This window comes from Hemitrygon akajei, chromosome 6, assembly GCF_048418815.1.
Source record: "Hemitrygon akajei chromosome 6, sHemAka1.3, whole genome shotgun sequence".
Taxonomy (NCBI): domain Eukaryota; kingdom Metazoa; phylum Chordata; class Chondrichthyes; order Myliobatiformes; family Dasyatidae; genus Hemitrygon; species Hemitrygon akajei.
The window spans coordinates 105,325,107-105,338,264 of NC_133129.1; the positions used below are offsets into that span (position 1 = coordinate 105,325,107).

The window sequence follows — 13,158 nt, forward strand, 5'->3', positions numbered from 1 at the left end:
GAAATGTCAGGAGGATGTTATGAGAATGCAGGGTGACTTGGACAGGTTGGGTGAGTGGGCAAATGTATGGCAGATGCAGTTTAATGTGGATAAATGTGAGGTTATCCACTTTGATGGCAAGAACAGGAAGGCAGATTACTACCTAAATGGAGTCAAGTTAGGAAAAGGGGAAGTACAATGAGATCTAGGTGCTCTTGTACATCAGTCAATGAAAGCAAGCATGCAGGTACAGCAGGCAGTGAAGAAAGCTAATGGCATGCTGGCTTTTATAACAAGAGGAATTGAGTATAGGAGTAAAGAGGTCCTTCTGCAGCTGTACAGGGCCCTGGTGAGACCACACCTGGAGTATTGTGTGCAGTTTTGGTCTCCAAATTTGAGGAAGGACATTCTTGCTATTGAGGGAGTGTAGCGTAGGTTCACAAGGTTAATTCCCGAAATGGCGGGACTGTCATATGTTGAAAGGTTGGAGCGACTGGGCTTGTATACACTGGAATTTAGAAGGATGAGAGGGGATCTGATTGAAACATATAAGATTATTAAGGGATTGGACACACTGGAGGCAGGAAGCATGTTCCCACTGATGGGTGAGTCCAGAACTAGAGGCCACAGTTTAAGAATAAGGGGTAGGCCATTAAGAACAGAGATGCGGAAAAACTTTTTCACCCAGAGAGTGGTGGATATGTGGAATGCTCTGCCCCAGAAGGCAGTGGAGGCCAAGTCTCTGGATGCATTCAAGAGAGAGTTAGATAGAGCTCTTATAGATAGCGGGGTTAAGGGATATGGGGAGAGGGCAGGAACGGGGTACTGATTGTGTATGATCAGCCATGATCACAGTGAATGGCGGTGCTGGCTAGAAGGGCCGAATAGCCTACTCCTACACCTATTGTAAGAGAGAGATAGAAAGTGTGTGTGTGTGTCCCCACTGAGGAGGTATTAACAGCTCCTAGTGTACGGTGAGTTCCTGGAAAGTGAGGGTGTAGGGAGGAAGAGGGGGTGATGCTGGGAGGAAACGTCTGAGGACCAAGGCTCTGGTCGGAAGACATTGGTTTAATATTGTTAGGTGCATTGAGATACAGTCAAAATCTTGTCTTGCATTGAGGTAGGAAAAGATAAAACAATACCATTTAATAAACTCTTAGGCATATGATGGAAGTAAAATGGACGCTATGTGGGAGGGAAGGGTTAGATTGATGTCAAAGTGGGTAAAAAGGTCCCACAACATCGTGGACCGAAGGAGCCGCACTGCGCGGGACCGCTCTATGTTCTTTAACAGCACTGTAAAGTGCAAAAGCTCCCGGAAAGGGCCGCGCAGATGAAGTGCAGGATCACAACGAGGTAGACTGTGAGGCCAAGAGTCCGTCTCATCATATAGAAGTCGTTCAATAGGGGTAGACGCTATTCCTGAGCCTGGTAGTACTGTACATGTTTCCGGGCTTTTCTAACTTCTGCCGGATGGTGTTGGGGGGGGGGGGGGTGGGGAGAGAATGTCCGGGGTGGGTGGGGTCTTTGATTATGGCTGTTTTACTGAGGCAGTGGGAAGTGTGGAGGGGAGGCTGGTTCCTGTGATGTTGATGACGATACAGGGTCTGGAGCAGACGGTGGTCTCCCGGGAAACACCGAGTCCCCACCGCAAGAATCCGGGTGCCGATCCTGGGAATGTTTAGGCAGCAGCATTCCCTCTGTCGGCCGGCGGGACCCTCGTCAACGGCACGGAGTGAAAGGTCAGAGTGGTAGCGGTGTGACGCAGGACGGGGCGAGTGACGCACGGAACCGCAACCTAGGGTGCAGCGCTCTGTGAGAGAGAATTCAGGTTAGGTCACAGGTCAGTTTGCAGCTCCGCACCATGTTCTGAGGAGGTTCACACGGGTGGGGTGGTTTACCTCGGGGGAATCTACTGGTGGGCTTGCTCCTCGGCCTGGCCGTTCGTGGGTGCCCCTGCCCACTGTCTGCCCCTCTTCCAAGGCTACATTCGTGCCGGGGTGCCCTCGGAAACGGAGCATGCGACCATTATGAGTTCAGTAAGGGATTTCTAGGAATGCGGGGAGTTTAGTACTTTGTAGATTCTAATAAATGTATTGCAATTTGAATTCAGTCACTGTCTTGTAACCCCTAACCTTTGTATGTCTTTTGTATTTACATGAAGTTTTGTACATTTGTAAAAACGAAAGGTGGCGGTGCTGAGGGTGTCACAGAGTAGGAGGGGCGGTACTGAGCTATTAGCGTGACCTGGGGTGGGGGAGAGGTCCCTATTCGCCCGTGACCAGGGATAGACATTGATTCATCAGCACTCTGAATGGGGATCAGATACTGTCTCCCTCTCAGGGTTGGGGGTTCGATGGGATGTTGCTGAGGAAAACAGTGACTCATCTGCAGGGAGCCATTGAGGTGACCTGAGTGACATTGTGATTTCATGGAAATTTGAGGGCTGTGGGGGCAGGGTAGTCTCTGTCTCCCTGTTCAGCCCCTACACCCTTCCTCATCTCTGTAACTCCCTCCAGTCCCTACACCCTTCCCCATCTCTTTAATCCCTTCTGATGCTATACTCCTCCACATCTCTTTATTCTCCTTCAGCCCAAAACCCCCCATTCTCTTTATTCATGTACAGCCCCTTAACTCCTCCCTGACTCTTTAATCCACTCTGATGCCTACACTCCTTGCCATCTCTGTAACCTCCTCAACTTCTACATCCCTACCCGGGATGAGAGTCCAATCCCATCCTTGGTCATCCCTGATTCCAGTTGCTTCCATTCTCAGTCCATGTTGAATTCCCAGTCTGGATCTGGCTGAAATTCCGTGATCCCTGCCTGTGTGACCAATCCAGGGGTTCCTGAGACCCCTACCCCCAGAGTGACCAATCCAGGGGTTCCTGAGACCCCTACCCCCAGAGTGACCAAGACAGACACTGTTCCTGTGAATGCCTGGGGATTGTTGCTGGCTCCCGGACGTTATCCTGTGGCTGAGAGCTGGGCAGGGAGAATCAACATGGTGATCCATCAATCTTCCTGGAAAGGGAAAGGGCTAAGGGGCAAATTTTTGACAGAAAGGGGAATTCTCCATGGAAACCACATCCTCCTGTGTTTGACGTCAGCCTAGGGCTTTTATAAAAGGAGCCAGCATGTGCCAGAAAGCAGGGCAGTGTGCAGGCTGAGTCTGGTGGGACGCTCGGTAAAGCTTCTCACAGCCACCACTTCTCCCGCTCCGCTGACCCACGCCTGGAGATGTTCGCCAGCTCCGTTGTCCTTCCTGCCGTGTGCCTGACATGGCTAATGGTGATCGTGGGAGGCAGACCCAGCCTCCAGCCGAGCCAGCAGGTAAGTCTGTCTCAGCGCCGGCTCTCTCTCCACTGCGTACCCGTCATCCCATCCCTGTGGCAGATCAGAGACGACCCACCACAGGTTGGGCAGATATCGACCGGGGAGCGGGGGGAAGTCTGGGTCAGTAACGCTGTAGGTACACCGGAATCGGTGGGTGGTGAGTCAGTTGTGTTGGACCTATGTAACCTGCCTGTGTCCGAGCTTGGTGAATGTGGTCACCAATAAACTAGCAGCCACACCATTACAGCAGCTCTACTTAACCCAGCCATAGTATAACTAGCTCAGTTAACCCCACAACCCAGACAAACAACCCCTACTACAGCAATCCGGAGAATCCACTGCTAATTAACCTATTCCCAATTAACCCATCTGCAGACAAACCAGCTCTGGTTAAACCATCTGGATTAAACTAACTGTTTTAACCTAGCTCTAGTTAAACAAGACCCAGTTGAAATAACTATGTTAACACAGCTCTTGATAAACTGACTTTGTTAACCCAGCCCCAGTTAAATTGACGTTAACCCAGCCATGGATAAACTGACAACATTAACCCAGCCCTGGTTAAATTGATCAGAATCCAGCCCCAGTTAAACTGAGTATGCGAACCCAGGCCCAGTGGAACTGACCATGTTAATCTGGCCCTGTCAGTGCAGGCTCAGGGGAGTACAGCTGACACTGACACAGCAACGTGATGCCGTATCAGGGGACAGGGGTCTGTCCTGTTTCAGATGGACCAACAATCAGCTTTGGAAGTCACCTGTGGGGTGAGGGGCATTGGAACCTCCCTTCCGCCCCCCCCCCAGGAGACCAAGAGGACTGGAGACCCTGGCCTGACACTGTTGCTCCAGGGAAACCGAGCTGAGGGAGGTTAATGCTCCCAGTGATGTACTCTGAGTCTGACTCTGAGCTTCACGCTGTCTGTGTGGAGTTCACACACTCTTCACGTCACTGGCTGGAATCCAGCTTTCTCCCACATTCCAATACTGTACGGGTCAGAGGGGCTGTAGTTACACCTCGTGTGGGTGAGGGGTAGAATTGGAGGGGTGTTGCCGCAAATGTAGGCATCCCATTCAGAGAGCCAGCAGTGATTTAGTGGGCAGAATAACCTCTTTCCCTGTTGTGAAAAAAATTTAAACTTGCAGGCCATCATTTGTCCTTCAGTCAGGGTCAAACCTCGGGAGGTGCAGTCCTCAGGAGAATCACACTGTGGGAAGGGTGGTACTGGGGGAGGGTCACACTATGGGAGGGGTGGTACTGAGGGAGGGTCACACTGTGGGAGGGGTGGTACTGAGGGAGGGTCACACTGTGGGACGGGTGGTACTGAGGGAGGGTCACACCGTGGGAGGGGTGGTTCTGAGAGAGAGTCACACCGTGGGAGGGGTGGTACTGAGGGAGGGTCACACCGTGGGAGGGGTGGTTCTGAGAGAGAGTCACACCGTGGGAGGGGTGGTACTGAGGGAGGGTCACACCGTGGGAGGGGTGGTTCTGAGAGAGAGTCACACTGTGGGAGGGGAGGTACTGAGAGAGGGTCACACTGTGGGAGGGGTGGTACTGAGGGAGAGTCACACTGTGGGATGGGTGGTACTGAGGGAGGGTCACACTGTGGGAGGGGTGGTACTGAGGGAGGGTCACACTTTGGGAGGGGTGGTACTGAGGGAGGGTCACGCTGTGGGAGGGGTGGTACTGAGAGAGTCACACTGTGGGAGGGGAGGTACTAAGAGAGGGTCACACTGTGGGAGGGGTGGTTCTGAGAGAGAGTCACACTGTAGGAGGGGTGGTACTGAGGGAGGGTCACACTGTGGGAGGGGTGGTACTGAGGGAGGGTCACACCGTGGGAGGGGTGGTTCTGAGAGAGAGTCACACTGTGGGAGGGGTGGTACTGAGGGAGGGTCACACTGTGGGAGGGGTGGTACTGAGGGAGGGTCACACCGTGGGAGGGGTGGTTCTGAGAGAGAATCACACTGTGGGAAGGGTGGTACTGAGGGAGGGTCACACAGTGGGAGGGGTCGTACTGAGGGAGGGTCACACTTTGGGAGGGGTGGTACTGAGAGAGAGTCACACTGTGGGAGGGGTGGTACTGAGGGAGGGTCACACCGTGGGAGGGGTGGTTCTGAGAGAGAGTCACACTGTGGGAGGGGTGGTACTGAGGGAGGGTCACACTTTGGGAAGGGTGGTACTGAGGGAGGGTCACACCGTGGGAGGGGTGGTACTGAGGGAGGGTCACACTGGGAGGGGAGGTACTGAGGGAGGGTCACACTGTGGGAGGGGTGGTACTGAGGGAGGGTCACACTGTGGGAGGGGAGGTACTGAGGGAGGGTCACACTGTGGGAGGGGTGGTACTGAGGGAGGGTCACACTGTGGGAAGGGTGGTACTGAGGGAGGGTCACACTGTGGGAGGGGAGGTACTGAGGGAGGGTCACACTGTGGGAGGGGTGGTACTGAGTGAGCTTCACACTGTGAGAGAGGTGGTACTGAGGGAAGGTCACACTATTGGACGGGTGGTACTGAGGGAGAATCACACTGTGGGAAGGGTGGTATTGAGGGAGGGTCACACTGTGGGAGGGGTGGTACTGAGGGAGGGTCACGCTGTGGGAGAGGAGGTACTGAGAGAGGGTCACACTGTGGGAGGGGTGGTACTGAGGGAGGGTCACACTGGGAGGGGTGGTTCTGAGAGAGAGTCACACTGTGGGAGGGGTGGTACTGAGGGAGGGTCACACCGTGGGAGGGGTGGTTCTGAGAGAGAGTCACACTGTGAGAGAGGTGGTACTGAGGGAAGGTCACACTATTGGACGGGTGGTACTGAGGGAGAATCACACTGTGGGAAGGGTGGTACTGAGGGAGGGTCACACTGGGAGGGGTGGTACTGAGGGAGGGTCACACTGTGGGAAGGGTGGTACTGAGGGAGGGTCACACCGTGGGAGGGGTGGTACTGAGGGAGGGTCACACTGTGGGAAGGGTGGTACTGAGGGAGGGTCACACTGTGGGAAGGGTGGTACTGAGGGAGGGTCACACTGGGAGGGGTGGTACTGAGGGAGGGTCACACTGTGGGAAGGGTGGTACTGAGGGAGGGTCACTCTTTGGAATGAACTCTTCTGCAGATGAGGTTAAACTCATGAACTGACAGGTCCCTGTATTTGAGACTGAGCAGGATCCTCATTTGTCACACCACCCCAACCCTACTCGTCAGCAGTGGGGATAGTGGGATCTTGCTGTGGTGCCACACTCCCAGCCTGATAATCGGATACAATGCCAGACCCTGTCCTCACCACATTCTCCCCCCATCCGCTCACTGACTCCCTCAAACACACGGAGAGCGAGTTCAAGCCCTCGCTGACTTCCATTCCACAGCCTCTGAGCGAGAAGGGAGTGGTGCTCCGAGCCCCAGTGGAGGACACATTACTCCGATCCGTGCGTGAGGCTGCGGCGTCAGAGTCACTTGACCCGTGGGGTTGGGCTCGCTTCCTCGAAGTCACCAACAAGCACAAGGGCTCCCGCAGCCGGAGCAGGAAGGGTTCATCCAAGGGTTGCTTCGGCTTGAGGATCGACAGGATCGGATCCATGAGCAAGTTCGGCTGTTGAGCACCAGCAGAGGTGAGTACCGACTGTACCAACTGTACCAACTGTACCAACTGTACCGACTGTACCAACTGTACCAACTGTACCAAATCCCTCCACACCGTCCCATCGCCCACTCCCTCCACACCGTCCCATCGCACACTCCCTCCACACCGTCCCATCACACACTCCCTCCACACCGTCCCATCGCACACTCCCTCCACACCGTCCCATCGCCCACTCCCTCCACACCGTCCCATCGCACACTCCCTCCACACCGTCCCATCGCCCACTCCCTCCACACCGTCCCATCACACACTCCCTCCACACTGTCCCATCGCACACTCCCTCCACACTGTCCCATCACACACTCCCGGGGTCAGACACAGAGTGAATCTCCCTCCACACCGTCCCATCACACACTCCCTCCACACCGTCCCATCGCAAACTCCCTCCACACCGTCCCATCACACACTCCCGGGGTCAGACACAGAGTGAATCTCCCTCCACACCGTCCCATCACACACTCCCGGGGTCAGACACAGAGTGAATCTCCCTCCACACCGTCCCATCGCCCACTCCCTCCACACCGTCCCATCACACACTCCCTCCACACTGTCCCATCGCCCACTCCCTCCACACCGTCCCATCACACACTCCCGGGGTCAGACACAGAGTGAATCTCCCACCACACCGTCCCATCACACACTCTCTCCACACCATCCCATCACAGACTCCCTCCACACTGTCCCATCACACACTCCCTCCACACTGTCCCATCACACACTCCCTCCACACCGTCCCATCACACACTCCCTCCACACTGTCCCATCACACACTCCCTCCACACTCCCTCCACACCGTCCCATCGCCCACTCCCTCCACACTGTCCCATCGCCCACTCCCTCCACACCGTCCCATCACACACTCCCTCCACACCGTCTCATCACACACTCCCTCCACACCGTCCCATCGCCCACTCCCTCCACACTGTCCCATCGCCCACTCCCTCCACACCGTCCCATCGCACACTCCCTCCACACCGTCCCATCACACACTCCCTCCACACCGTCTCATCACACACTCCCTCCACACCGTCCCATCGCCCACTCCCTCCACACTGTCCCATCGCCCACTCCCTCCACACCGTCCCATCGCACACTCCCTCCACACTGTCCCATCGCCCACTCCCTCCACATTGTCCCATCGCCCACTCCCTCCACACCGTCCCATCGCAAACTCCCTCCACACCGTCCCATCACACTCCCTCTACAACGTCCCATCACACACTCCCTCCACACCGTCTCATCACACACTCCCTCCACACCGTCCCATCGCCCACTCCCTCCACACTGTCCCATCGCCCACTCCCTCCACACCGTCCCATCGCACACTCCCTCCACACTGTCCCATCGCCCACTCCCTCCACATTGTCCCATCGCCCACTCCCTCCACACCGTCCCATCGCAAACTCCCTCCACACCGTCCCATCACACACTCCCTCCACACCGTCCCATCGCCCACTCCCTCCACACCGTCCCATCGCAAACTCCCTCCACACCGTCCCATCACACACTCCCTCCACACCGTCCCATCACACACTCCCTCCACACTGTCCCATCGCAAACTCCCTCCACACCGTCCCATCACACACTCCCTCCACACTGTCCCATCACACACTCCCTCCACACCGTCCCATCACACACTCCCTCCACACCGTCCCATCGCCCACTCCCTCCACACCGTCCCATCACACACTCCCTCCACACCGTCCCATCACACACTCCCGGGGTCAGACACAGAGTGAAACTCCCTCCACACCGTCCCATCACACACTCCCGGGGTCAGACACAGAGTGAAACTCCCTCCACACCGTCCCATCACCCATTCCCTCCACACCGTCCCATCGCCCACTCCCTCCACACCATCCCATCACACACTCCCTCCACACCGTCCCATCGCCCACTCCCTCCACACCGTCCCATCGCACACTCCCTCCACACCGTCCCATCACACACTCCCAGGGTCAGACACAGAGTGACCCTCCCTCCACACCGTCCCATCACACACTCCCGGGGTCAGACACAGAGTGAATCTCCCTCCACACTGTCTCATCACACACTCCGGGGTCAGACACAGAGTGAATCTCCCTCCACACTGTCCCATCACACACTTCCGGGGTCAGACACAGAGTGAATCTCCCTCCACACTGTCCCATCACACACTCCCGGGGTCAGACACTGAGTGACCCTCCCTCCACATCGTCCCATCACACACTCCCGGGGTCAGACACAGAGTGAAGCTCCCTCCACACCGTCCCATCACACACTCCCGGGGTCAGACACAGAGTGAATCTCCCTCCACACTGTCCCATCACACAATCCCCGGGATTAGACACAGAGTGAATCTCCCTCCACACCATCCCATCACACACTCCCAGGGTCAGACAGAGTGAAGCTCCCTCCACACCGTCCCATCACACACTCCCAGGGTCAGACACAGAGTGAATCTCCCTCCACACCGTCCCATCACACACTCCCGGGGTCAGACACAGAGTGAAGCTCCCTCCACACCGTCCCATCACACACTCCCAGGGTCAGACACAGAGTGAATCTCCCTCCACACCGTCCCATCACACACTCCCGGGGTCAGACACAGAGTGAATCTCCCTCCACACCGTCCCATCACACACTCCCAGGGTCAGACACAGAGTGAATCTCCCTCCACACTGTCCCATCACACACTCCTGGGGTCAGACACAGAGTGAATCTCCCTCCACACTGTCCCATCACACACTCCCGGGGTCAGACACAGAGTGAATCTCCCTCCACACCGTCCCATCACACACTCCCATGGTCAGACACAGAGTGAATCTCCCTCCACACTGTCCCATCACACACTCCTGGGGTCAGACACAGAGTGAATCTCCCTCCACATCGCTCCATCACACACTCCCGGGGTCAGTCACAGAGTGAATCTCCCTCCACATCGCTCCATCACACACTCCCGGGGTCAGTCACAGAGTGAATCTCCCTCCACATCGCTCCATCACACACTCACCCTGGCTCTGATACAGAGTGAAACTCCCAGGTCATGATGACGTGGTGTTAGACGTGCTCACGCGTGTCTCCATCTATCCTGAACCTTGTCTGGAATCAGCGCGTTTTCACCTCCCGATAATGTCGTTCACCTCTTCCTCGTTCTCACCTACCCTGCCGATTCACTGTGGTGGACTGTGAGGTTATGGGATTGTTGATTTGGGGTGCACGAACAAGATTAGTTTCGGGGGCCCGGGGTGTGAAAAATGCGGCCCTTCCCACAGAGGCTGCACCCTTGGCTTTATACAAGGTTTTGATTCGCTTTGTAAGTAAAGTGACAGCACATCTACAAATGAGGAATGTGTACGTGACGATAACGAAATAATAACGTGCTTAACGGCCCGTGGTGAGTTCTTTAGGAAACCATCACAGCAGCAACCCCCACCCGGACCCCAACTGCTGGGAATGAGGAAAACCCACAGCCCGTGGCTCCGAGAGTGCTCCCCACCCCGAAGCAGGCGTAGAGGGTAGTTAGAGCCCTGCATTGGGTTGTGGGTGGCGAACGACAACCACCCCCCCCCCCCTTTCTGTCACATTAATGTTAATTCTCCTTCTCTCCCACCACTCCCCCCTCCCAACCCTGACCCAGTGAGGAATTCATGAAAATCTCTGCCATGGACCTCAGCGGGAGTTTCGGAATCTGGCTGACCCCTGGTGCCAATCTTGGACCAGATCGATACAGCGGGAGTCATTTGTGAATTAGATGGCTGTTGTGTGTGTGCGTGTGTGTGTTTGTTTGTTTATTCGAGTTGCCTGTTCTGGACACGTGGTGATCTGTGTTCTATCGTTATTTATGTATCAAATATTTATGGTTATTTATAAAATTCCTGCAATCACTGTGTCCGGTGTCTCCCGTGTCTTTCATTACCATGACTGCAAGCACACGAGTTCAGATGGAAGTACTGGTGTCAGTCCCCTCGAGCGCTCCCAGTCATTCCTGGCGAGCCACATCTCCCAGGGACGGGTTCGGCCTGCATCAGGCAGGAAGCTCGGAACCCCAGCGATGATAGAGGCTGAAATGGTTGCCAGAGAGGACACCGGTTTAAGGTGCTGGGGAGTAGGTACAGAGGAGATGTCAGGGGTAGGGTTTTTACTCGGAGAGTGGTGAGTGCGTGGAATGGGCTGCCGGCAATGGTGGTGGAGGCGGATATGATAGGGTCTTTTAAGAGACTTTTGGAGCTTAGAAAAATAGAGGGTTATGGGTAAGCCTAGTAATCTAGTAATTTCTAAGGTAGGGGACATATTCAGCACGCATGCTGAGCTCGTTGACTTCATTAACTTTGCCTCCAACTTTCACCCTGCCCTCAAATTTACCTGGTCCATTTCCGACACCTCCCTCCCCTTTCTTGATCTTTCTGTCTCATCTCTGGAGATGGCTTATCTACTGATATCTACTATAAGCCTCCAGACTCTCACAGCTACCTGGACTATTCCTCTTCCAACAATGCTGGTGGAACACAGCAGGCCAGGCAGCATCTATAAGGAGAAGCGCTGTTGACGTTTCGGGCCGAGACCCTTCGTTCTCTTCCCACCCTGTCTCTTGCAAAAATGCTATCCCCTTCTCACAATCCTCCGTCTCCGCCGGATCTGCTCTCAGGATGAGGCTTTTCATTCCAGACGAAGGAGATGTCTTCCTTTTTTAAACAAAGGGGCTTCCCTTCCTCCACCATCAACTCTGCTCTCAAACGCATCTCTTCCGTTTCACACACATCTGCCCTCACCCCATCCGCCCGCCACCCCACTCGGGATAGGGTTTCCCTTGTCCTCACCTACCACCCCACCAGCCTCCGGATCCAACAATTCTCCGTAACTTCCGCCACCTCCAACGGGATCCCACTACCAAGCACATCTTTCCGTCCCTCCCCCCCCCCCTTTCTGCTTTCCGCAGGGATCGCTCCCTACGCGACTCCCTTGTCCATTCGCACCCCTCCATCCCTTCCCACCGATCTCCCCTCCTGGTACTTATCCTTGTAAATGGAACAAGTGCTACACCTGCCCTTACACTTCCTCCCTCACCACCATTCAGGGCCCCAGACAGTCCTTCCAGGTGAGGCGACATTTCACCTGTGAGTCGGCTGGTGTGGTATACTGCGTCCGGTGTTCCCGGTGCGGCCTTTTATATATTGGTGAGACCCGACACAGACTTGGAGACCGTTTCGCTGAACACCTACGCTCTGTCCGCCAGAGAAAGCAGGATCTCCCAGTGGCCACACATTTTAATTCCACGTCCCATTCCCATTCTGATATGTCTATCCATGGCCTCCTCTACTGTCGAGACGAAGCCACACTCAGGTTGGAGGAACAACACCTTATATACTGGCTGGGTAGCCTCCAACCTGATGGCATGAACATTGACTTCTCTAACTTCCGTTAATGCCCCTCCTCCCCTTCTTACCCCATCCTTGACATATTTAGTTTTTTTGTTTTTTACCCCCTCCCTTTTTTCTCTCTCTCTCTGCCCATCAATCTGCCTGTTCTCCATCTCCTCTGGTGCTCCCCTCCCCCTTTCTTTCTCCCGAGGCCCCCCGTCCCATGATCCTTTCCCTTCTCCAGCTCTGTATCACCTTTCCAGCTCTCAGCTTCACACCAACCCCTCTGGTCTTCTCCTATCATTTCGCATTTCCCCTCCTACTTTCAAATCTCTTACTATCTTTCCTTTCAGCTAGTCCTGACGAAGGGTCTCGGCCCGAAACGTCGACTGTGCTTCTCCCCATAGATGCTGCCTGGCCTGCTGCGTTCCACCAGCATTTTGTGTGTGTTGTTTGAATTTCCAGCATCTGCAGATTTCCTCGTGTTCGGCACAACTTTGTGGGCCGAAGGGCCTGTAGGTTTTCTCTGTTTCTATCTCGTTCCTTTAATGCAGTGGCGAGCTTGGTGCTCCCACTGTGATTTAACTTGCCCACACCGTTCCTGCATGACCTCTCCACGGGAAAGCATTCCTGTTGCTTCGTGGACACACTCCAAGGTCCCAGTGTACCGTTAGGCTACTCGGCCCATCGAGCCTGCTCCGCCAACCCCTTTGTTTTGCCTTCGCCTCGTGGCCTGACTAATCAAGAGCCTATCAACCTCTAGATAGACTCAATGAATTGACCTCCACACCCATCTGTGGCAATGAATTCCACAGAGTCGCCGCCCTCTGGCTAAAGAAATTAATCTTCATGTCTGTGTCCTCTGGTCTGGACTTCCCCACT

The 13,158-nt window shown here is 55.1% G+C and overlaps 1 protein-coding gene across 1 annotated transcript; it reads left to right on the forward strand.

Annotated features, from left to right (window-relative positions):
- Positions 1 to 3,112: 3,112 nt before the first annotated feature.
- LOC140728749 (C-type natriuretic peptide-like) lies at positions 3,113 to 10,800 on the forward strand. The gene is made up of 3 exons (XM_073047697.1): positions 3,113 to 3,311; positions 6,663 to 6,905; positions 10,557 to 10,800. Exons 1-2 carry the CDS (start codon positions 3,219 to 3,221, stop codon positions 6,891 to 6,893), a joined length of 324 nt encoding a protein of 107 aa, XP_072903798.1. The 5' UTR covers positions 3,113 to 3,218; the 3' UTR covers positions 6,894 to 6,905; positions 10,557 to 10,800.
- Positions 10,801 to 13,158: the final 2,358 nt, after the last annotated feature.